Consider the following 24,287-nt stretch of genomic DNA (forward strand, 5'->3'; position numbering starts at 1 on the left):
GCACCTCCTTGCTACCTTCTACCTTCTCGAGCAGGAAGGGATAATAAATAAATCATCCCTGCTTAGCACTCCAGTCTTTCATTGTGTCTGACCACTGGGCAAGGCATCCGCCCAGGCTCTAACCAGGCCATTGTCAAAGTTCCCCACCCACCAGACCCAGCCACTGGTGTATAGATTTCCAGCCCAGAGCTGGTCCCCCTTTTCTCGGGTTGCTGCAGCCATTCTGCAGGTGGGGGAAGGCATGCCTCCCCTGCACCTAAGTGGGCAGGACCAATGCTCTTTCCTGGGCCACACTGTCCAGCCCCTTTCCTGCTCTCTGCCAAAAATTCTTCCGGAACTTTTGAGTTGTCCCTCAGATTCACTGCTGGGTGTGCGGGTCACACCCCTCCCCGTCCCTGAATTCCACCATGTGGCCCTTTCTGCAGCACAGATCTGGGTGAACTTCCCAGGTGGGATGATGGCGGGGCGTTCTGGCCATTCCCTCCCGTGAGTCTCAGCCTTGGTCTCCCGCCACTGTGCTCCCGCCACGGCCTTCTCAGCCAGTGCTTATCCAGCCACCTCTTAGTCCCGGAACTCCTGGCTTCGTGACCAAGCTGCATCCTTCTCAGTCTCTCCAGCCTGTGGTTCCAGCCACCTAGAGGCGCCCAGGGCTGGGGAAGCGGGCGGGGGAAGCGACAGCCCCCTCCCCAGCAAATACTGCAGTCCCTGGACCCTGACTCCTGGCAATGGGCCTCACGGCTCCTCCGCCAGGATAGCCCAAACTGCTCACCCTGTGTCCTTGCTGACACTCACAGGTACACTTGCCCTCACTCACACACTCACACACACCCAGTGACAATCTTTATGTGATAATTTCTTTTGTTTTATTTTAAACAGAATGCCCATAATGCTTCGTAGTTCAAACTGTGTTCTTACAGGGAAAACACCAGCAGAATTTGCCAAACTGAATGAATGCCCTTTAGATCCAGGTATGTGTGAGTCCTTGGATTTGCTCCACTTCCTTTGTTTTTGTTTTTTGTTTTTCAACATTTTCCTTAAAACAATACCAGCCTTTCTGCTTTATAACGAACTTTGATAAAACTTTGTTTACAAAACGTCCAGAAATTTGGTTTCAACTTTATTCTATTAGTCTATATTTCTAAAAGATACATTGTTTCCTCTTTTATTTCAGGTTTAAAACTTTAATACCCCAAGTATTTATTGCTGTGGTTTGTCAGTATTTTCTTTGTCTCTTTGCTCCAGGGTAATGCTCTTTTGGTATACTTAAAAATTAAAAAATAATCTCACAAAGTTACTTATCTAGCTAGTTTGTAAAGACTCAAACATCTAATTTCAGGCTAGTTTAAATGCATTGCAGGGGGGAAATAAAAGTCTTCTGTTTAAATTTTTAAAAATCACATTTTTGTACCTGTTTCTAGGAAGTTTCTTTTATAAAGTTTCAAGCTTAGCACTTAACAGAAAGTTTCTTTTAATTCCTTAACTCATATTTTACACTGATTTAATTTATAATTGCTTTAATCTACTTCCTTTAAAGTTGCATTGATGTAGACTCCCAGAAGGTTTTGGAAAGAAGTTAACAAAGAATGTGACTTTTAGACTATAATAAAATATTGCATAAGTAAAATATATTGCCCTGTTTCTACTTTATTCTGAAGGTAAAATGAAGTCTCACTTTGTCATATTCTGAATTGTGTGCAAAAATATATGTGGTAATGTTTTATGAGTTTTATTGAGTATAGAATATTACAGAAACCTAGCTTACCATTATCACTGATTTGTTAGAAAACTTAGAGCAAATTTCAGTTTATATTGAAGATGGTTAGCTATTTTTCTGCTTAAGAAATCTGCGGTCTAATTTATTTAACATAATTACTTGTATTCACCTCCTATATGTGTCAGGTGCTGGTGATGCATAGACACTAAGATACATTTCCTGTCAAGAAGTTTATTATCTTGTGCTTCATTTTATATAAAATCATGTGCTGACACTATCATTAATTAATAAAACAGCAAATCTCTTTGAATTAAGTGGTGGCCAAGTGCCATGAAGCAATGGAAGAATGATCTCTAATTCAGGAGATTACTAAAGCACACTGTTAGAAGACTAGATGGTGGAACTGTTCTTGTTTCCTTTGGGCAGGTGGCTACTTCATTGTTAAAGGAGTGGAGAAAGTTATTCTTATCCAAGAGCAGCTGTCTAAGAACAGGATTATTGTGGAGGCTGACAGAAAAGGGACAGTTGGTGCGTCAGTTACCAGGTATGGAGAGCAGAGATGGTGTTCTTAAGAAATACTGATAATTCCATTAATATTAAATGGCTGTCTTTTGATATGGAGGTGCCCGGTTATTTCTCTCTGATAATAGGCAGGGAAATATTTAAACTATCTGTATTCAACTTATTGTGTAACACTGTAAGCATAGAGTATTGATTTAAAATTTTCTGTGATGAATGTATGAGACATTGTTTGAAAGGCCGCTAGTTATTTTAAAAGTTGAATTTTATGTTCATTTGTAGCATTAAAGGAACTTTAAAAAAAATAAAAAATATTTCCGGATTTTTACATATGTATTCCAGATTTTTATTATTGATTATTTCTGTTGATATAATATGAGACTATTTTACACTTAATATTTAATGAATTATTTCATGAACTTAACATCTTATTGTTAGTTTTTCAGACCAGCCTCTTTCACAGTATACTCATTTTTCTTTAACAGTATCCCTTTTATTACTACTGTAATTTTTTTTCCCTCTGGCTTATTATCATATGTAATTTGAATTTTGGAAGTTAATGGATTCTGGATATAAAAAATTTGTGACATAGTTAAGATGTCAGTGTGTAGTAGAATTTTTCTTCTTACAACCTGTATTGAACTTCTTAACTCAGAGTTTCTTCATTTTTCTTTCTGATAGAGAGGCAACTAACAATAATGGCCATTTAGGACTAGGAATCAGGCAGCATACTAGGTGCTTTACCTATGTTATTGGTCAGCTCAGTCCTCCAAGATAAGTGATATTATCTCTGTTTTATAGTTGAGTAACAGACCTTGAGTGCAGGTCACATCCATCATCAGAGGTAATAAGCATTTGAACCCAGATCTAATAATTCTACAGTATGTCTTCCCACTGTTTGTAGTTTTGGAACCAGGGCAATCAGGATTTGAATCCTAAAGATTTTGTTTACTAGCTGTGAGGTACTTGGGTGAGCAGTTACTTAGCTTCTCTGAGCCTTGGTTTCCTCATATGTAATTCGGAGGCAACACTTCAAAATAAGTTTTAGTATGTATGAGATTAGAGCTAATGTAAATAGATTGGTAAAGGTGCATACTATGTAGCTGATGATTAGTGTGTGTTACTTTTATGAATGAATAAAGTGTTGAAATCCACTGGAAATTTTATAGTGAATAGAGATCTATAAGAGGAGATTTCCTTAGGTTTCTTGTTTTCTTCACAGTATACCCAGACTATAGGTATGTTTTATTGGATTATTAGTACACAAATTCATTTCTTCATAGTTTCTCATTATGGTACAGGCTCATTTTGAGGTTTTTCTCTTCAAATCTATAAAATTGTTTGTGAATATATGCCCCACATTGGATCCAAGGAGTTCAGGTGGAATCAAAGTGAAGTAGGTCAAAATAAATTCACCCACAAAATTTCCACCATAATCTCAAAGCTAAAGAAACATTTATAGTGTTTAAAATGCAAGTGGCAGGGGCAGGAGAGGAGTTGGGCATCTTTAAAAAGCACCTATTAGATAGGACCTCACTGATTGTTATTGATCAGTTAAACCTTATTGATTGACATACATTTCTATTGCATGTAGCTTGAAACTAAATGGGGATGCAGTTTAACCAACTTGTATTTCCTTGTAGCTCTACCCATGAGAAAAAAAGCAGAACCAATATGGCTGTGAAACAAGGACGGTTTTATTTGAGGCATAATACTTTATCAGAAGATATACCGATTGTAATTATATTTAAGGTAAGGTTGCAGGTATCTACTGAAAATTATAAAGAAATTTTTAAAATTTTTACTTCTTTCAATTACAGTTGACATTCAATATTATATTAACTTCAGGTGTACAGCATAGTGGTTAGACATTTATATAACTTACAAAGTGATCCCCACCTGGCACCATGCATAGTTATTATGATATCATTGGCTATATTCCCTATGCTATACTTTATATCCCTGTGACTACTTTGAAAATACCAATTTGTGCTTCTTAATCTCTTCACCTTTTTCACACAGCCTCCAGCGCCCATCCCATCTGGCAACCATCAGTTTGTTCTCTGTATCTGAGTCTTTTTTTCTGATTTTTCATATGTAATTAGAAATTTGGAGGATAACGAGTTAAGAATAGAGAGACTTGTAGTATGGACAAGTTTTCAATCATGTAATGCATTTTAAATGAAAAGCTAATAAGACCAGGGTTTATAAAAAATTCCAAAAGTACAAAAGGGTATATAGTGATGAGTAAGCCTCCCACCCACCTGTACCTAACCATGTAGTTCTCCGCCCAAAGACACCACTTGCTGCTAGTTTCTTGTGCATCTCTCTAGAGCTCGTCTGTACATGTAGAATCACATGAGTATATAATTTTATTTCTGTTGTTTTGTTTTTTATTTACATATATTTTACATCATTTTTCTCTCAGCTTTTCCTCTTTTTTTTTTTTTGGTAACTTACATCTTGGCAATAGTGTTATGTTACTTCATACAGAGCTACTGTATTCTTTCCAACAAACTGTTCTATTTATAGCTGTACTATTATTTAACATTCTGCTATCAGTGGACATATCTCTTGCTATTACATAACTGCAGCAATATCATGTTACACATGGGCAAGGACAACCGTAGGCTAAATTTCTAGTAGTGGAATTTTCTAGGTCAAAGAGTATGGACCAAGTTCATTGTTCTGTTTTTTGGACTTCTGGATTCTAGCGAGTTTCTGCATAAATATTAATCTTCGATTTACAACTGATTTCCCCTCCACCCCCAGCTTGTTTGTGAATTGTTGGCTTAGACTCCAAAAATTTTCCCACAGAAATAATGTCTAAATGTTATCTTCTCAGATAATTGTATAGTAGCTCATTTAATCTTCTCTGATACTTAAATATTATTTCCATTCTCTGAACAGTTAAATTATAGTATTAGTATTTAGCAAAACAGAAAAATAGTTGACATTATATCATACAGTTGGTCCTCGTTATTCACAGATTCTATATTTTCCAATTCTTCTACTTGCTAAAATTTATTTGTAACTGCAAATCAATATTTGTGGTGCTTTTACAATTATTTATGGGCGTGCATATGCATAGAACAATGAAAAATTTCAGCCACCCAACAGGCACATTCCCAGCCGAGGTCAAACAAGGCAACACTGATTTCTCATTTCAGCTCTCATACTGTTAAAAGGTGCCCTTTTTTCTGTCTAGTGTTATGTTTTTCACATTTTTGTACCTTTTGTTAGAGATTTTGCTGTTTAAAATGACCCCCAAGCATAGTGCTGAAGTGTCTCTAAGCGCAAGAAGGCTATGATGTGCTTTATGGAGAAAATATTTGTTAGATAAGCTTTGTTCAGGCATGAGTGCTGTTGGCTGTGACTTCAGTGTAAATGAATCACACACACATGTAAAATAAGGTATCTTTAAATAGAAACATACATAGGTTCTGTATTAATCAGTTGAAGAAAATTTAACCAGAGGTTCACAAGAACCTGTTTCCCCCAGGAGCAGTGCTTCTTCATTAATTCAGTGTTTTTGGCAACTTTGTAAAACATAGCTACTGTGGATAATGATGATCTACTGTATATGGGTATTAAATGAATCTTGATGACTAGGTTGACTAAAATAAAGAGCTCAGATGATCACAGTACCCAGTGCAGTGTCTTATGTACATAGTGGTGTTTAGTAAAGAAAATTTTATGTAACCATGTAGAATCACATCTCCAGCAGAGGGCAGTATGCTCCCATGCATCAAAAGGAATTATTTGAAAGGTTTTGATGCTTGAAGATGCACGGGACTACTTACTTACCTTCCTTACACCAGAAATTATAAATTAATTATAATGCATGTAATCTTTTATCACTCACATGGAAATTGCATCACTAGACACATGCATTAAAATCAGAAGATATATATTAACTGTTTTTTTTTGCTAGGTGACAAATGCTTGATAAGAGTTTCTTTTGTCAAATTTAATGTTTATTCTGTAAATGTAGCTGACTTAAATCCTTTTATAATGGGCTATTAATTCATAGTGTACATTTTTATGTAACCAGTAGTTGAGATTTTAAACTTCTTCCTTTCTGGTTATAGTAAAACAATCCTTACATTGTAAAAATTTAAAGCCACTGAAAAGTATTACTATATTTTGGGGTATATTTTTTCTGACCTCTTTTTCCTTTGCTTTTGTAATATACACATCCATTTTATTTTTCTCACTTAACAATGAATTGTATATATATATCTTATATAATAAAAGGGTAATATGCAAATTGGCCCTAACAGCAGAACGACTGGGAATGACTGGTCATTATGACACACACTGACCACCAGGGGCCAGACGCTCAATGCAGGAGCTGGCCCCTGGTGGACAGTGCACTCCCACAGGGGGAGCTCTGCTCAGCCACAAGCCAGGCTGACGGCTGCCAGTACAGTGGTGGTGGTGGGAGCCTCTCCCGCCTCCTCAGTAGAGCTAAGAATGTCTGACTGCCACTTAGGCCTCTTCCCCCTGGCAAGTGGACATCCCCCAAGGGCTCCTGGGCTGCCAGAGGGATGTCTGACTGCCAGCTTAGGCCCAATGCCCCGGGGAGCGGGCCTAAACCAGCAGGTGGTCATCCCCCGAGGGGTCCCAGACTGTGAGAGGGCACAGGCTGGGCTGAGGGACCCCCCCAAGTGCACAAATTTTTGTGCACCTGGCCTCTAGTGTGTGTGTGTGTGTGTGTGTGTGTGTGTGTATGTATATATATATATATATATATATTGATTTCAGAGAGGAAGGGAGAGGGAGATAGAGATAGAAACATCAATTATGAGAGAGAATTATTGATTGGCTGCCCCCTACTGGGGATCGAGCCCTCAACTTGAGCACGTACCGTTGACTGGAATCAAACCCGGGATCCTCTAGTCCGCAGGCCAATGCTCTATCCACTGAGCCAAACCAGCTAGGGCTGTGAGTAGTTTTTGATGTCTGTAAATATGAGTCTACATCATTGCTTTTAACAGGTATTATATAGAAATTGCATATGTATGATATAATGTATTTAACCAATTTCCTGTAGTTAGACATTCAGGTATCACCCCCTCTCCCCCAAGTTTTCTCTCTTATACACAATCCTGGATGTCCTTATATATACATGTTTGTGCATGTTGCTGATTATTTTGTGAGACTTAATTCCTGGGAGTGGATTACATCTTTAAAAAAACAATTTGGTATATGTTGACACATTTTTCTTCTGAAATGTATCCATTACATTCTATGTATAATGTGTATTATACATAGTGTATCATCAATATATAAGAATTAAACATTTTAAAATTTCCAGACTTTTCAGTTTAAATATTCAGTTCAAATTTCAGTCACTTTTTTTGGTTTCCTACTATAGGGATATTTTAATAATTCAGTAGAAACTTGTTTGATAACTACTATTTAGACTTTCCCTCTGGGAGGTAGATTGGGTAATGGATTGCTTATAATCAGACAGATTTAGGTTGAATTCCAGCTTCTCCACTTATTAGCTGTGTGACATTGGGCAAGTTCCCCAATCTCTTTGGGTCTTAGATAATTCACTTTTAAGTGAGAATTTCACCTAAGAAGGTAGTGGTGAAGAACAAATGATATCATGTGTTTTTTTAAAGCTAAGACAACCCAAAAAGAGGATGCTTTTTCTCCTTCCTTAGTCCTCCTTACACATTTGTTGCCAGAAGTCCAGGAAAATAAACTGGATGCCAGAAAAGTCACATCATTTCTCTTTTTGTGTTCTGTGGCCTTAGCACAGACCTTGACAGTCATTAGGACTTGATGGTTGTTGATTGTAACCAACAATTGGCTAAAAGTGACAGAAACAGCAGGGTTTTAGAGTCCATGCTGAGTCTGAATATGATGGATAAAGCTTTTAAGACCTAGATCAGCCTTATTTATGGACTTGAATCACTACAAAGGTTCTCCTGCCCATGAATCTTCCCCACTTTGCATTTTGTATTCTCAAGTATTCAGCAGTTGTGCTATGATGGCATCTGCAGTCTGAAAGTTTTTGTGGAAAAGATCAAATTTCAGGGTGTGCTGGGCATTGTATTGTTTCTTGGAAGCAAACTTATATTGAAATTTTTGATCTTTAAAGAGGAAAAATCACACAATTAAAGAGGGCTATCACAGTTCTTTTATTTTCTGCCAGGACTCCTTTTGGTAATATTAAGTTGACTTCTGTCTACTGTGAAGAAAAATTAGAGATTTCTGAATATTAGATGTTTTAAGAAGTTATCCCCTTTCCCTCCTTCACATTATATATTCAGCATATCACCATTTGCCTGCATATCATTCTCTTCTGTTCATTAGTATTCTTTTTATCTCTTAAAAGTCACACTTTTAATCACACTCAGTAGATATTCAAGGAGATTCCCACTTTTTAAAGAACATGTCTCCTTATTTTTATTCTTTTTGCTGATTGCTAGACTCTGCTGTTTTTTCATAAGGTTATTATATAGCATTCACTTTTGACTTAAATTAGGTGAAATGATTTCAGCTATCTAGAGTACAAAGAGCTCCATGTAAAGCTAGTTTTCAGATGTCTAAATTATGTCTGTAAAGCAAAATGGTTGGCCATTTTGCTGTCGTTTCCATAGCAATATGCCTTTTATTTGTAGCTGTGACTTCTGAAGGCTAAGTAGTCATAAAGTCATTTTGGAACTGGAGCACTTTTGATGATACCCGATTGAGTTATCACCCTGTATTTCTGATACAGGAAGAGTTTGGTTCTTTTAGAGAAAAGCTTTGCCACTGATCATTCTTTCTGCACATATGTTGTTACTAGTATTTAGCATGTGTTTGGCATATCTTTGCTTCATAACTAAGACATACTTGGAGAGCTTAGAAATATTTAGGTCCATGTTAGGCCCCTTGAGAATTTTATGCAATTATAAAATTACTCCTTAGATTCAGCATCAGGGCAACTTGAAGTGGCAATTCATATGTTAAATGAGAATGAACTTTTATTAAATACCAAAATAGGCAATCAAGTATATAGTCTTTTTCACTTGGAAATTACTGAACTAATTATTAAGATAATCTGGGTGGCTTTAGTTCAGATGTTTTAGATATTAATGTACTCCAAGAAAGGGGGTTGATCCAGAAAACTACTTCCATTTCAGCTCTAGGACTCAATTTGTCTCAGTGAGACCATTTTCTAGTCTCATTTTGCAGGCTTCATTTGGTATCTGCCCTTTATAGATCTCTTTTAGTGTTTGGGCTTTCCTCTGAGAAGTGATGTGCATTAGTCACATCTAGAGATTTTAGAGAGAGAGAAAAGAAAGATGGAAGAAAAGGAGGAGGAAGAGAAGGGAGGCAGAAGGTTACTTACCAAACTTGGCCGTAGATGATGCCACTAGCATCTCCCCTCCAGAGAGACCACTTCTACAGAATCTTCCTTTCTGCCGAGCTTATAGCTCAGTGCAGTAACTCCCAGGCTCCTCAAAGGAGGAGAGCCCAGCTGCTGCTGTCTTGGCTCTATCATTATATATACAACTTCCATAAAGAATTATGTACTGCCTGAATACATTTAAAAATATTTTTTTATTGATTTCAGAGAGGAAGGGAGGAGAGAGAGATAGAAACATCAATGATGAGAGGATCATCTATTGCCTGCCTCCTGCATGCCCCCTACTGGGGGTCGAGCCCACAACCTGGGCATGTGCCCTGACTGGGAATCAAACCATGACCTCCTGGTTCATGGGTCCATGCTCAACCACTGACCCACGCTGGCTGGGCCTGACTGAATAAATTAAAAGAAAATATATTTTGAAACTTGTTCTGCTATGAACAGAAATGACATCTTTTTACTATGCTGTTCATTTTTAAGTTAAGCTTCCAATGCATAATAAATTTGCAATGGATAAAAAAATAAAATTAGGAGTGATAATTTTTTTAGGATTACACTTCTTTAATCTGTGAAAGGCTACGTGTTTTAATGAATGCCTAGTGTCCATTTTAATAAATGCAAAGTAGAGATAAAAGTATGCAAAAATTATAGTACAAGAAGATTTGTATCCTGAGAACTTCGTTGTTTGTTCACTGAACAAAAACATTTTGAACAAGTTATACACTTAAAAAATGTTTTCAAGTTTAAATGCGAATGTAATTCCAAAATTTGGTCCATTAGTTATCTGTCCTAGGTAACAAGTTATAGCACAGTTTCTGTTGGCCGGGGATTTGGGAGTTGCTTGGCTGGGTGGTTCTGACCCAGAGTCTTTCATGAGTCAAGATATCAGCCAAGGCTACGGTTATCTGAAGGCTGAATTAGAGCTGGTGGGTCCCCTTCCATGATGGCTCACCACATGGCAGTTGGCATCAGCACCAGACCTTTCCTTAGATTGCTTGAGTGTCTTCATGACATGACTCTGGCTTCCCCCCGAGGAGCACTGTGAGAGGCAGAAAGCAGGAGGCTACAGTGCCTTTTATGACCAAGGCTCCAAAGTCACATATTGTCACTTCCACTTTTCTTCTGGAGAGGTGAGTCATTAAGTTTGGCATACACTCAGGGACAGGAGAATTAGTCTTCACCTTTTGAAGAGAGTGTCAAAGAATTGGTGAATATTTTTTAAACCACTACAGTTGACCTGAAAGGGACATAAGCATATATTTAGCTCCCCACAAAAACTTCAAAACTTTCAGTAAGTTTACCTCTGATCCTAAAGCAGGCGTGGGCAAACTTTTTGACTCGAGGGCCACAATGGGTTCTTAAACTGGACCGGAGGGCCGGAACAAAAGCATGGATGGAGTGTTTGTGTGAACTAATATAAATTCAAAGTAAACATCATTACATAAAAGGGTACCGGTCTTTTTTTTTTTAGTTTTATTCATTTCAAACGGGCCTGATCCAGCCCGCGGGCCGTAGTTTGCCCAGAGCTGTCTAAAGTATCCATGTCAAATTTACAGACTGCAGACTAAAATTCAATTGTAGAATTTTGAGCTGAAGGGGACCTAGTTGTGCCCTTTTGTTACAGAAATGAGAAAACAGGTGGAAGAGGCGACATGATAGCGGTGGTTATAAGGTTTGTTGACATTACTTTAGGACGGACACCTCAGGGAGGTGCCCTTTCCATTGTATTCAGGGTAATGTTCTTGAAGGTCTGCATTGGACCTTGGGATTCAACTTAAACCTCTCTCTCTCTCTCAGGAAGAACTGAGAAACAGAGGATCAAAACCTAACGAGACAGTTAACTCCTGGTTCTGTTTCACTACATAGCTAAAGGAAGAATTTTAATGCAAACATAACTTTCCCCCTAGCTTCTAAGAAGCAGATTATTTCTCTGCCAAAGGGAAGGTTAGTGCAATTATGCTGTATTTCTTGATATGGCAGAATTCCAGGCAAGTGTGTGAAGGAGTGAGCCTTCTCACCATATGGAATCTACAAAGACCTGCATTGCTGCTGCCACCTTGAAACACTTAAGATAAGTGGGTTTCTTAAACCTGTTAAGTGTGTTCTTAGTTTTTAAACGATCACTTTTAAAACCTGCATAAAGTATAGCTTAGTATCTAGAAGAGTGAGGTAAAACATCCCTTAGGAAAAATTCTTTTAGCCTGAATGTGAATTTTGACACTTTTCAGAAATATCATTCTTTTGACAAAGCTAATTGGGGTTCTGTTTATTTTCAGCATTGCACATTTTCTGATTTGCTCTTTGGCTATTTTTAAAAAAATTTTTTTTTCAGTTTGCCTTTGTAATTGTGACCAGTGTCTCCACTGTATCTCTTCACCTCCTTTTTTTCATGATGAAACTCATAGAATATTTATAAATTTTAGAAGATAGTACACATGCAAAAAGTGCTTGAGAATGTTTGTTTTCCTCTTCCTAATCAAAATTTCTGTTTCAGGTTCTTCTGCAGCTTGGGCTTTGGCTGCCAATGCCAGATGGCACCATTTCTGAGGAAAGAGCTAGCTTTTGCTTAGAAGTAATACCCACAAACAATGCCAAATTAGCATAAGCAAATGTCAGTGAGTTAACACAAAGCCAACACTCTTTCTCTCCTTTCTTTCCTTCCTAGGCCATGGGTGTTGAGTGTGACCAAGAAATTGTGCAGATGATTGGAACAGAGGAGCACGTGATGGCTGCCTTTGGGCCCAGTTTGGAAGAATGCCAGAAAGCTCAGATTTTCACACAGATGCAGGTGTGTCTTTTCATGTTGTCCTTTGCTATGAGAGGGAATTGGAGATTTAATGCTGCTCATTGATAAAGCATGGGATGCAGTGACTTTAGGGGCATAGGTTTGGGAGGGGTATTGGGGAGATGGGAGGAGTAATAGAGAAGCACCTCTGACTCATTTATTTAGGGATTGGAGGGCCGAAACTGGTTTGGCTCAGTGGATAGAGCGTCGGCCTGCGGACTGGGGGGTCCTGGGTTCGATTCCGGTCAGGGGCATGTGCCTGGGTTGCGGGCGCATCCCCAGTGGGAGATGTGCAGGAGGCAGCTGATCGATGTTTCTCTCTCATCGATGTTTCTGGCTCTCTATCTCTCTCCCTTCCTCTCTGTAAAGAATCAATAAAATATATTTTTTAAAAAAAGAAAAGGGATTGGAGAAAGAAGTGGGCCTAGACAAATCATCAGCCTATGGTGCCTAACTTAGAAGGGGCAATATGTGGCCAAGAGGCGTTTGTTCTGATATGATAGGAAGTACTCTTTTTTCCTTATTTGCCTGAGTTAAATCTTTTATAAAACTACAGCAACTCTAGTGTAGACGGCTTTTTTTTGCATTTCTCTTTCTTATCCATTTTTACTCCCTACTTCTAATTGCTTTTGACATCTAGTTATATGTGATTTCTATTCCTTTTCCTTAATTCCCAGTGTTATCAGCAAGATCGGACCAGTTCAGAGACCCCTTTGCCACTGCAGAGCCTTCATTGACCTGCTGAGGCACTCCTAGTTGGAACCTGGGGATTTTAGGACAAGACACAAAGATGAAGATAGGGATATATGTGTGTGTGTGTGTGTGTGTGTGTGTGTGTGTGTGTATAAAACAGCCATACTTAGAATTTTTAGTACAACATTTGTAAAGTGCTTTGCTAAGTGGAAGTCAATGGTGACATCCTTGGGAGCCATCCTGCGAGGTAGGAATTCCCTACTATAGAGGCACATATCAGTGAGTTAACACAAAGTGAGTTAATACTCAGGAACTGGTTCAGTTTGAGGAGATACACTCTATCTTTTAAAGCTGTGTAATGCACTGGAAGAGCAATTTGCCCTAATGATACCCCAGCTTTTTATTGATCCATATGTATGTTGTCTGTTCTGTGGATTACCTGTAACAAGGTATAGATTCTAGGCTTCTTTTTTCTTGTCACCTAGGATGCTTGTAGAGATAGCATTTCCCACTTATATCGGTTAGTGTGTGCTCTGAAAAAATCAAACTCATCTTGATGTTTTCAAAGACTGAGTCTATCATTTAGGAGGTTATATCATATGTAAGTACATGTAATTCCAAAGCACAAATCAGTAGCGATTATGCTCATCACCACCTTCCTCGTTTTCTGCAGTTAATTAATAGTTGACTCTAATTATTGGGCAGGAAAAGTGGTTGGGATTTAGGAGATTCTATTTTGGGTCTTTACTAAAAATAAAATATTTAGTGAACATGAGTCTTTGTAACAAACTGAAATTATATTATCCAAGGGTTCCTAGAACATGAAGAGGAAAATGTTAAGAAATAACTCAGGGACAGGTTCAGTGTAAGGAGATACACTCTATCTTTTAAAGCAGAGCCATCTGCAAGCCAGGAATTCCTCACCAGAAACCAACCCTGTGGGACCTTGTCTGAGACTTCCAGCCTCTAGAACAGCGATGGCGAACCTTTTGAGCTCGGCATGTCAGCATTGTGAACTTAACTCTGGTGCCGTGTCACATATAGAAATTTTTTGATATTTGCAACCATAGTAAAACAAAGACTTATATTTTTGATATTTATTTTATATATTTAAATGCCATTTAACAAAGAAAAATCAACCAAAAAAATGAGTTCGCGTGTCATAGGTTCGCCATCACTGCTCTAGAACTATGAGAAAGTACATTTCTGTTGTTTACACCACCTCTCAGTACTATGTTTTGTTTTTTTGTTGTTATAGCAGCCCAAGAAGACTACTAAAAATAACCATACTATGAAAAAAAAAAATAAAGCTGTGTAATGTCCTGGAAGAGCAATTTGCCTTAATGATACCCCAGTGGATTCAATGAGATCTATTATTCATTTTATTACACACATCATCATTGGTGGTTACATAACCCTAACATCATAAAGCTGTTTGAGCAAGGGCTAACAGTGGGTTGGAAAATTACTCATTTATTTCTCTTAAATAGGTACTGACAGAAAATTTTAGCTAACTGAATCAGAGAAGTTACAGATGATGTATTATAGACTTGTATACCTGAAACCTATGTAATTTTATTAACGTATTTCTCCCCAATAAATTCAATAAAACGGAAGAAAAAGATGAGAGGAATATATAGTTAGTTAACAAGAAAGACAAATGTTTCTAACATGAGAAAAACAAACAGGAAGTTTAAATTTGACATGGCTTGTACTCTATGCTGGATTAAGACATAGCTTAATTATTTGCTATTAATTAAAGGTTATAGAGATACAAGTAATCCAAAATGGTTAAGTTGAACATATATTAGGAGTTAGGGTAACATGAATATCTTATGTTATTCTAAATGAAAATGTAACAAGTACACTTTATCTTATGTAATAGAATTTTTGATGACATGGCATTTTAGTGGATTGCTTAAAACCAGTGTTTTGTTTTTAATGCCTCCCTTTTAGTCTCACCTCCTTTTTCTTTTGCTCACAAAACCTTTTTGCTCTATATTGGTTATGTACATTTTATATTATCCTTGCCAAGGGATCTGGTATGTAGAGAAGAAATGATTTATTCCCTTTTGGGGAAGATTGGATGCATCTTGTCCTATTTGTAAATTGACTGGGCTCTTACCCTCACACTATGAAACCCTGGTAATGTTATTGGGTATTCTAGGGAAAAGGTGACTTTCTGCTACATTAGAAGTAGTACCAGGTGCCCCTGTGTTCTTTTGTTTCTTCCTCAAAAAGTGAAGAGCCTTTAGCCTTTTCCCCAAAGGAACTGGAAGAGAAAATTTAATGAAGACAGCTCAGTTTAGGGAAAACCCAATTGCCCATCTATTCCTGCCCCCCCCCCCCCCCCCCCCCCCACTGCTAAGTTAATCAGTTACTTAGTTACTACTTACGGCTAGGTTACTGCCACAAGTATTTACAGGGTCTTAGTTAATCTTATGTTCTAATGGCCTTTTAATAGGGAAGATCCTAGGTTTGATGCCCAAATCTTATCACAGAGGAGTTCCAGGCACTGTACTTGTCATTAGGAATCAAAGAAAAAGATGACACCACATTTAGTAGGAGAGAGACATACATGTAAATAGACAGTTAAAATATAGTGTTATCTGAATGCTAATGAAAGTACTCAATTTTTCATATGTAAGGAATTAAAATAGAAAAAGGAGTGGGGTTACGAAAGGCTTCAAAGAGGAAGTGATACCTCATCTAGGTTTGAAGCATGGAAAAGAAATTTCTCAGGCAGGTAATTGGGGATAGGACTTTTAGGATAAAGAATCAGGAATCCCAACTTTTTCTTCTTACTAACTGAAAGTCAGTGTAAAAAAGAAAAATGCATTCATTGTTGTTGCAAAGTAATAAGAACCACATGATCCTCTTTAAAAGCTTTTTATTAAAACATTTTAACATATACAGAATATACAGATATTCTGTATATGAGCCCTCACGTACCTGTCATCTAGCTTCAACAATTATAAACATTTTGCCATTCTTGTTTCATCTAATCTCCACTTACACTCCTCTCATTACTTGATTAGCTTTTAATATTTCATTTTTAAGTAAACTTCATATATACTAAAATGTACCAGTTCTAATCATATAATTTTTGTAAGATATAAAATATTGTCATTACCTCAGAAAGTTTCCTCATGCCCCTTCCTAGTCAGTTTTTGCCTACAACCTCTGATTTCACCCCCACTGTTTTAATTTTTTTCACCATAGGTTAGTTTTGCCTGTTCTAGGACTTTACATATATGGAATTATGCAATATATACTTTTTGTGTCCAGCTTCTTTTGGCTGAGCATACTGTTTGATATTGGTCCAAGTTGTTCCTTTTTATGTCATTTATTCATGTGGTTGATGTCTTTTTATTGCTGAGTAGTATTCCATTGTATGAATATACCACAGTTTGTCTTTTCCTGTTAATGGACATTTGGTTTCACTCTGGCTATTATGAATAACATTGCTATAAGCATTCCTGTGCAAGTATTTGCCTGGACAGGTTAGTATTTTTCTTGGATAAATACCTAGGAATAGAATTGCTGGATCAAAGAAGTTGTGTCTATAACTTTTATAAAGTTGGAACTACCAAATCTTTTTCCAAAGTGACGACCATTTTGCAGTCCCACCAGCAATGTATGAGAGTTCTCATTACTTCACATCATCATCATCATCATTTGGTGTTGTCAGTCTTTTTAATTTTAGCCATTTTGGTGGTATTTCCAAACTGGTTTTAATATGTGTTTCCCAGATGACTAATGACATTGAACACTTTTCATGTGCTATTTACTTTGTGAAGTGTCTGTCCAAATCTTTTGCTCATTTTCCTTACTGAGTTCTTTTATTATTGAATTTGAATCCTTTAAAAAAATATCCTGGATATAAATCCTTGTCAGAATTATGTGTTGTAAATATTTTCTCCTAGTCCATTGCTTTCCTGTTCATTATTTTAACTGTCTTTGGTACTATTCCTGTTATCTTTAATTTTGATAAAATCTAATTATCAAGAGGTTGTTGTTGTTTTTTTGTTCACTTGTATTTTATGGTTATTGATTTTTATGTCTTGTTTAAAGAAATGTTTGCTCACCCCCAGGGTATTTTTCTCTAGAAGCTTTATATCTTTAGTTTTTATGTTTCTGTATAAAATTTATCTTAAACTAATTTTTTCTATTTGGTGTGAGGTAGGGGTCAGGTTAATTTTTTACTTTAGGGAATTTAGTTTTTAATTGTTTCTTTTTTTATTATTAAATTTATTGGGGTGACATTGGTTAATAGGATCATATAGGTTTTAGGTGTGGATTTCTATGTTACATGATCTGTGTGTCCACCACCCAGAGATATTTAGTTGTTTCATCATTATTTGTTGAAAAGACTGTCCCTTCTCCATTGGATTGCTTTGGCACTTTTATAAAAAATGAATTCACCATAAAAGCATAGCTTTATTTCTGGACTTGTTATTCTCTGCCATTGATCTATTTGTCTATCCTTATCCTAGTATCACACTGGCTTTCATTATAACTCTATAGTTGAAATCAGGTAATGTAAATCCTCCAACTTTTCTTTTTCAAGATAGTTTCAGCTATTCCAGGTTTTCTGCATTTTCATGTAAATTTTAGAATCAATTAATTTTAGTTTTTACAAAGCCTGCCAGCAATATAATTAGCAATTATGATGCATCTCTTGGTCATTTCGGAGAGAATTTTAACAGTAAGCCATCTTAACAGTATTAAATGTCCCAGTCTATGAAAATGGCATAACCATCAATTTACTTAGGTTTTGTTTTCTCTCAGCAATGTTTTGTAGCTTTCAGGTTAGAGGTTTTACATGGTGTGATTGCTTTCTGAGGGGAAAAAAGCACTACCTCAAAATATTACCTGTAAATATGTTTTCTCTAGGTTGAAGATTTATGGCTACTTTATATATATATGTATTTTACTCATCTGTATTTCTAAATTTTCTACAATGATTATGTATCAGTTTTATAGTATGAAAACAGATTATAAAATGAAAGGGAATCAATGTATTAGATAATGTATAATGCTGTTTTGCTGTAGATTTGTGACAAATATTGATTTTTGACTAGGCCCAGCACAGCTTTTTCTTTTTTTATTTTTTTTTATTAAATATATTTTTATTGATTTCAGAGAGGAAGCGAGAGGGAGAGAGAGATAGAAATATCAGTGATGAGAGAGAATCATTGATCGGCTGCCTCCTGCACACCCCCCACTGGGGATTGAGCCTGCAACCGAGAATGTCCTCTGACCGGGAATTGAACCATGACCTCCTGGTTCATAAGTCGATGCTCAACCACTGAGCCACACCAGCCGGGCACTTTTTCTATAACCAGGACCCTTGTCTTTTTGCTTATAGCTTTACATATGGGTAGGTGCTTCGTAAATTGTCTTTGATGCTATAATCATTAAACATTATTATACTATATTCTGTTTTTTTTATAGGCATTAAAATATATAGGGAACAAAGTAAGAAGGCAAAGGATGTGGGGAGGTGGACCAAAGAAAACCAAAATAGAAGAAGCAAGAGAGCTCCTGGCTTCTACCATCTTGACCCATGTACCAGTGAGTACCTTTGCATGTAGAAAAAAGATTTACCTAGTTTCCTAAGATTTTTGTCTTTCCAGACAAACCAGTATAATTACCCAGTGGTCGGCAAACTGTGGCTCGGCAAACCGTGGCTCGCAAGCCTCATGCAGCCCCTTGAGTGTGGCTCTTCCACAAAATACCATTTGCGGGCGCCCACATACAGTGCGATTGAAACTTCGTGGCCCATGCGCAGAAGTCGGTATTTTGTGGAAGAGCCACACTCAAGGGGCCAAAGAGCCTCATGTGGCTCGCGAGCCGTGGTTTGCCGACCACGGACTTAACCAGTTATGATTTAACTTACTGATTGAGCTGGATTTATTCATATGGATTTCAGGGTTTGTACTAGAGAAGATTGAATAGAACATTTGTGGTGGATTCATTAATCCAATAAATAATTGAGTGCCAGATGATGTTTTAGTACTATTCCTGTTATCTATTATTGCATAACAAACATTTCCTAAACTTAATGGCTCAACATAACTGTTTATTGCTATCTCTCATGGTGGTTTGACTGGGCTCAACAGTGGGAGAAGGGCTTTCTCATCATGGGTCTCATAAAGTTGCAGACAGGTAGCAGCTGAGGCTGGAGTTATTTGAAAACAATTGGGCTGGACATCTAAAATGTCTTTACTCATACTTCTGTCTCCTCAGAGCTTTCCCAAGAAGTCCCCTTTTCCCCAACAGTGTCCTGGACTTCTCATGTGGTACTTCAGGACTCTAAGAGGAAGTAGAAACTGCTAGTTTACAGGCCAGCACAAGGAGATGATGGATTCTACCTCTAATGAAGGAGTAACACGAAACATTATAGAAAGGGAAGGAGTTGATAGTGGTTATCTTTAAAGAAAAGCTACTATAGGTACTGAATACAAACATGAAAAGTCATCATCTCAGCTCTCAGGAAGTTTATAGACTAGTTGAATTTCTTTGAATAGCAAGAATCACAGCAATTCATTTTTTTCTTATTTAAATATTATAGCATTGGTTCTTTTCTTGAGGCATCTTAAATTATAATATACATTGTCTCAGAATTTTTCTCTAATTTCTGAATTACAGGTTAAAGAATTCAATTTCCGAGCCAAATGTATCTATACTGCAGTGATGGTAAGAAGGGTAATTCTGGCCCAAGGAGATAATAAAGTTGATGACAGAGACTATTATGGTAACAAGCGATTGGAGTTGGCAGGACAGGTAATTTAATTATTTTATGTCAGAAATCTTATTTTCTTTAATAAAAATTAATTTGGTATTAATTTTAAATAGGAAGAGATAGTTGAATGGAATATACGTTCATATATAAACATTTCACATATGACTTCCTATCTCTTAAGAATTTCTTTAACTATGAAAACTCTATCTTAATTCTTTAAATATGTTACTAGTATATTACTTATATCTTTTGTTGAGATGTTTACCCTCATTCTATGTAATGTAGGAAGTGAAGTATGACTTTAAGTTATTTATTTATTTATTTATTTATTTATTTATTTTAATCTTCACTTAAGGACCTGCTCACTGACTTTAGAGAGGGAAAGGGGAGCAGAGAGAGATAATCAATCACTTGCCCTCTGCACACGCCCCTACTGGGGATCGAACCTGCAGAGCCACACCGGCCAGAGCAGTAATATTTATTATTGATCAGCTGCCATATGCCAGGCATAGTCCTAGGAATTGGGAATACAGAAGGAATAAGACAAAGTTCCCTTTTCCCTTAGTTATTGAGAGAGGTGGGCAATAAACAAGTAAACAATCCCCTAACTTTTGGTGGCATAATAGAAGTGGGCTAGTGAGAATGTCTCTAATCTCATTTTAAGTCTTAGCTATCTTATTCTGAGAGCATGTACCCCTTTCAACTGGATAGTAAATATCTAAAAGTCTTCAAAACTTCAGCCTAGCTGGTGTGGCTTAGTGGTTGGAGGATTGACCTATGAACCAGGAGGTCACGGTTGATTCCCGGGCAGGGCACATGCCTGGGTTTTGGGCTCTATCCCTGATAGTGTGTGCAGGGCACAGCTGATTGATGATTCTCTCTTATCATTGATGTTTTATTTCTCTCTCCCTCTCCCTACCTCTCTCTGAAATTAATAAAAACATATTAAAAAAACAAACAAACAAATAAAAACACCTTCATGTTTCAGCACTTAAATCAGAAATTGCCTTTAAATCAAAGAGCTAGAATATGCCAGAATATAGACTTGGCTGCTTTTGATATTTTCTATTTATCTTTGCTTTTAAAGGATTGCCTTCATGTGGATGTACTGGGTTCGTTAAGTTCTTAAATCTGTAAATTTATGTCTTTCAGAAAATTTGAGATATTTTTAGGGTTCATTTCTTTAGCTATCTTTTTTGTACTAGTTTCTCTTCTTCTGATTCAAATTATATTGTTAGACACTTGGATATTGAGGCTCTGTTAATTTTCTTTTCAATTTTGTTCTTCAAATTGGATAATTTCTATTGATCTACTTCCAGGTTTACTTATTTCTTATGTCATCTCTAATATCCTCTTAGATAATTGTCCAGTTTAGATAATTATTATTTTTTACTTCTAAAATTTTCATTTGGGTATTTTTATAGCTTCTGTTTTTCTACTGAGACCTCTTTGTTCATTCATTGCAATCATATTTTCATTTATATCCTTGAATTTTACAGCTACTTCAGAATCTTGGTTTGATAATTCCAACATCTCTGTCATCTTATGATCAGTCTCTTAGTTTTTTCTCTTGAGTATGGGTCATATTTTTCTGTTTCTTCATATGTCTAATAGTCTTGGATTGTATCCTAATGAACATTATGGATGATGAGTTGTAGTCTCTAGATTCTGTCCTATTCCTCTGAAGAGTGTTCTGCTTATTGTTTGTTTTAAGGCAGTTAACTTGGCTGTAAACCTCTGAGTTCTGTCTCCTTGCATCAAACAGCTGAAACATTCCATTTAGTTTTTTTAATCGCAGTTGGGATATAAGATGCTCTTTTTGCTATTCTCATGGTTATTTGTCTTACCAATTCAAACAAGTATTTTTAATTTTTAAATAAAGTGTTATGATTAAAAAAATAAAACAGTAAATTAAGCATTAACAAATAGCAGATATTAAAATAAAAATCACAATATACAGTAAAAATGCTTTTAAAAATAACATATTAGCATTAAATGGGTTGCAGACAATTATAAGAAAGTTTACAGTGAAAATGAATCTCCCAATTCTGACCTCCCTTCCCACCTGACCCATGACCCAGTTTCCTAGTTCCTCTCTCCAGTGACAGTCACTTTTCCCTTTCTTTATTCTATCCTTTCAAAGGTATCTTATGTGTATACAAATATCTTTATCATTTTAAAGTTGTACTATTAGAAACTTGGCTTGCAGACATTCAGGCCTATGTGTGAATTTATATTAACCTTTATGGGCCTCATTTTTGAGTCCTTTGTCAGAGGCAAGTTTGGAGGTCAGGCTTTGCAATTTTAGAAGAAATCATATGCTAAAACAATTTGTTCTCATTAATAGGAAACAGATATTCAAAGCAGCATGTCTGTGAATGTTGCTTGGCCATTACTTCGAATCCTTCTTACTTAAGGAGGGATTTAATCAATGAAATGCATGTGTTTCTATAGAAATTGACATATGCCTGCTTTTGTATATGTACTTTATAGTTATGAAAAATTTCATGCATACAAGATTATATATAACAAGAGGCCTGGTGCACGACATTTGTGCACTGGGCGGGGAGAGGGGGTGTCCCTTAGCCCAGGCTGCGCCCTCTTACAGTTTGGGACCCCTCAGGGGATGCCCACCTGCCGGCTTAGGACTGCAGGTGGACATCCCCCAAGGAGTCCTTAGCCCTGCTGCGGAGGCGGAAGAGGCTCCTGCCACCGCCACTGCACTCGCCAACTGTCAGCCTGGCTTCTGGCTGAGCGGCACTCCCCCTGTGGGAGTGCACTGACTACCAGAGGGCAGCTCCTGCATTGAGCGTCTGCCCCCTGGTGGTCAGTGCATATCATAGCAACCGGTTGTTCCACTGTTTAGTCAATTTGCATATTAGGGTTTTATTATATAGGGTGTGTATGTGTGTTTGTGTATTAAGACTCATAAAACAAGTATTCACATGTCCCAGCTCATCTTAAGAGTTAATATAGAACTAGTACATTTGACTTCTCTGTGTACCTTCTCTGATTCTTAGCTGCTCCTCCTATCTGTTTGTCCCTGAGACTCTGTCCAGGTGCCTGCCTATTTACCTAGTGGAAAGAAAGCAACCCTCACACATTCCTGAGCGTTTATTTGAGATCAGTTGAAGCACCGGTCCTTTTCCCAGGAGCATCCCTCAGCTTCAGCTTCAGATGTGGATTTCAAGGTTTTTAAAGCATGAACTCTTAGAATCCCAACATTAAAATAGATAAAAGTTGAGCTTCTCTGGTTGAAGTGGGATGTAAGAGCTTGTTTCTCTGCCTATTCGCCCTTTCCCTGAAAACCCTGTGTGGAATTAATAAACTTTGTTCTGTCTGCTCTGTAGAACAAAATTTAGACTCTAGCAGGGCTAATGGGGTCCTTGATGATCTTGCCTCTATACACCTTTTTATAGCCTGATCTTGTGCCAAAGTGAGCACTTGCATCGCCTTAAACACACCATGATGCTCTTTGATCTTAAGTGCCTTTGAGTTATGCCTTCTGCCCTAGTCTCCCCTCCCTTATCTCCCTTTCCCTCTCCCCTTAATGAGGAACTCCTACCCATTCATCATTTAAAAAATTTTTTTTAATCTTTATTGTTCAGATTATTACAGATGTTCCTCTCCCCCCCCCCCCGTAGCTCCCCTCCACCCAGTTCACACCCCACCCCAATGCTTCACACACCCCCGACTGACCTTGTCCATAGGTGTAAGATTTTTGTACAATCTCTTCCTGCACCCTCACACCCTCTTCCCGCCGAGAATTGTCAGTCTACTCCCTTTCCATGCCTCTGATTCTATTCACCAGTTTATTCTGTTCATCAGATTTTTTATTCATTTGATTTTTAGATTCACTTGTTGATAGATATGTATTTGTTGTTCATAATTTTTTATCTTTACCTTTTTCTTCTTCCTCTTCTTAAAGAATACCCTTCTGCATTTCATATAATACTGGTTTGGTGGTGATAAACTCCTTTAGCTTTTTCTTATCTTTGAAGCTCTTTATCTGACCTTCAGTTCTAAATGACAACTTTGCTGGGTAGAGTAATCTTGGTTGTAGGTTCTTGCTATTCATCATTTTGAATATTTCTTGCCACTCCCTTCTGGCCTGCATCATTTCTGTTGAGAAATCAGCTGACAGTCATATGGTACTCCCTTGTAGGTAACTGACTGTTTTTCTCTTGCCACTTTTAATATTCTCTTTGTCTTTTGCCCTTGGCATTTTAATTATGATGTGTCTTGGTGTGGTCCTCTTTGGATTCCTCTTGTTTGGGGTTCTCTGCGCTTCCTGGACTTGGAAGTCTATTTCTTTCACCAGGTAGGGGAAGTTTTCTATCATTATTTCTTCAAATAGGTTTTCAATATCTTGCTCTCTGTCTTCTTCTGGCACCCTCATAATTTGGATATTGTTACGTTTGAAGTTGTCCTAGAGGCTCCTTACACTATCTTCATATTT

The 24,287-nt window shown here is 37.2% G+C and overlaps 1 protein-coding gene across 1 annotated transcript in view; it reads left to right on the plus strand.

Annotated features, from left to right (window-relative positions):
• POLR3B (RNA polymerase III subunit B) overlaps positions 1-24,287 on the plus strand; it is a 103,394-nt gene that overhangs the window by 12,889 nt on the left and 66,218 nt on the right. Inside the window, exons 7-12 of the mRNA XM_070410969.1 lie at positions 877-968; positions 2,141-2,258; positions 3,877-3,985; positions 12,268-12,390; positions 18,538-18,657; positions 19,735-19,869. Of these exons, the coding sequence (XP_070267070.1) occupies positions 877-968; positions 2,141-2,258; positions 3,877-3,985; positions 12,268-12,390; positions 18,538-18,657; positions 19,735-19,869 (697 nt within the window). The remainder of the gene's footprint in view (positions 1-876; positions 969-2,140; positions 2,259-3,876; positions 3,986-12,267; positions 12,391-18,537; positions 18,658-19,734; positions 19,870-24,287) is intronic.

Source organism: Myotis yumanensis, unplaced genomic scaffold, assembly GCF_028538775.1.
Source record: "Myotis yumanensis isolate MYYU_CA2020_CCGP unplaced genomic scaffold, mMyoYum1.0.hap1 SCAF_3, whole genome shotgun sequence".
Classification (NCBI taxonomy): Eukaryota; Metazoa; Chordata; class Mammalia; order Chiroptera; family Vespertilionidae; genus Myotis; species Myotis yumanensis.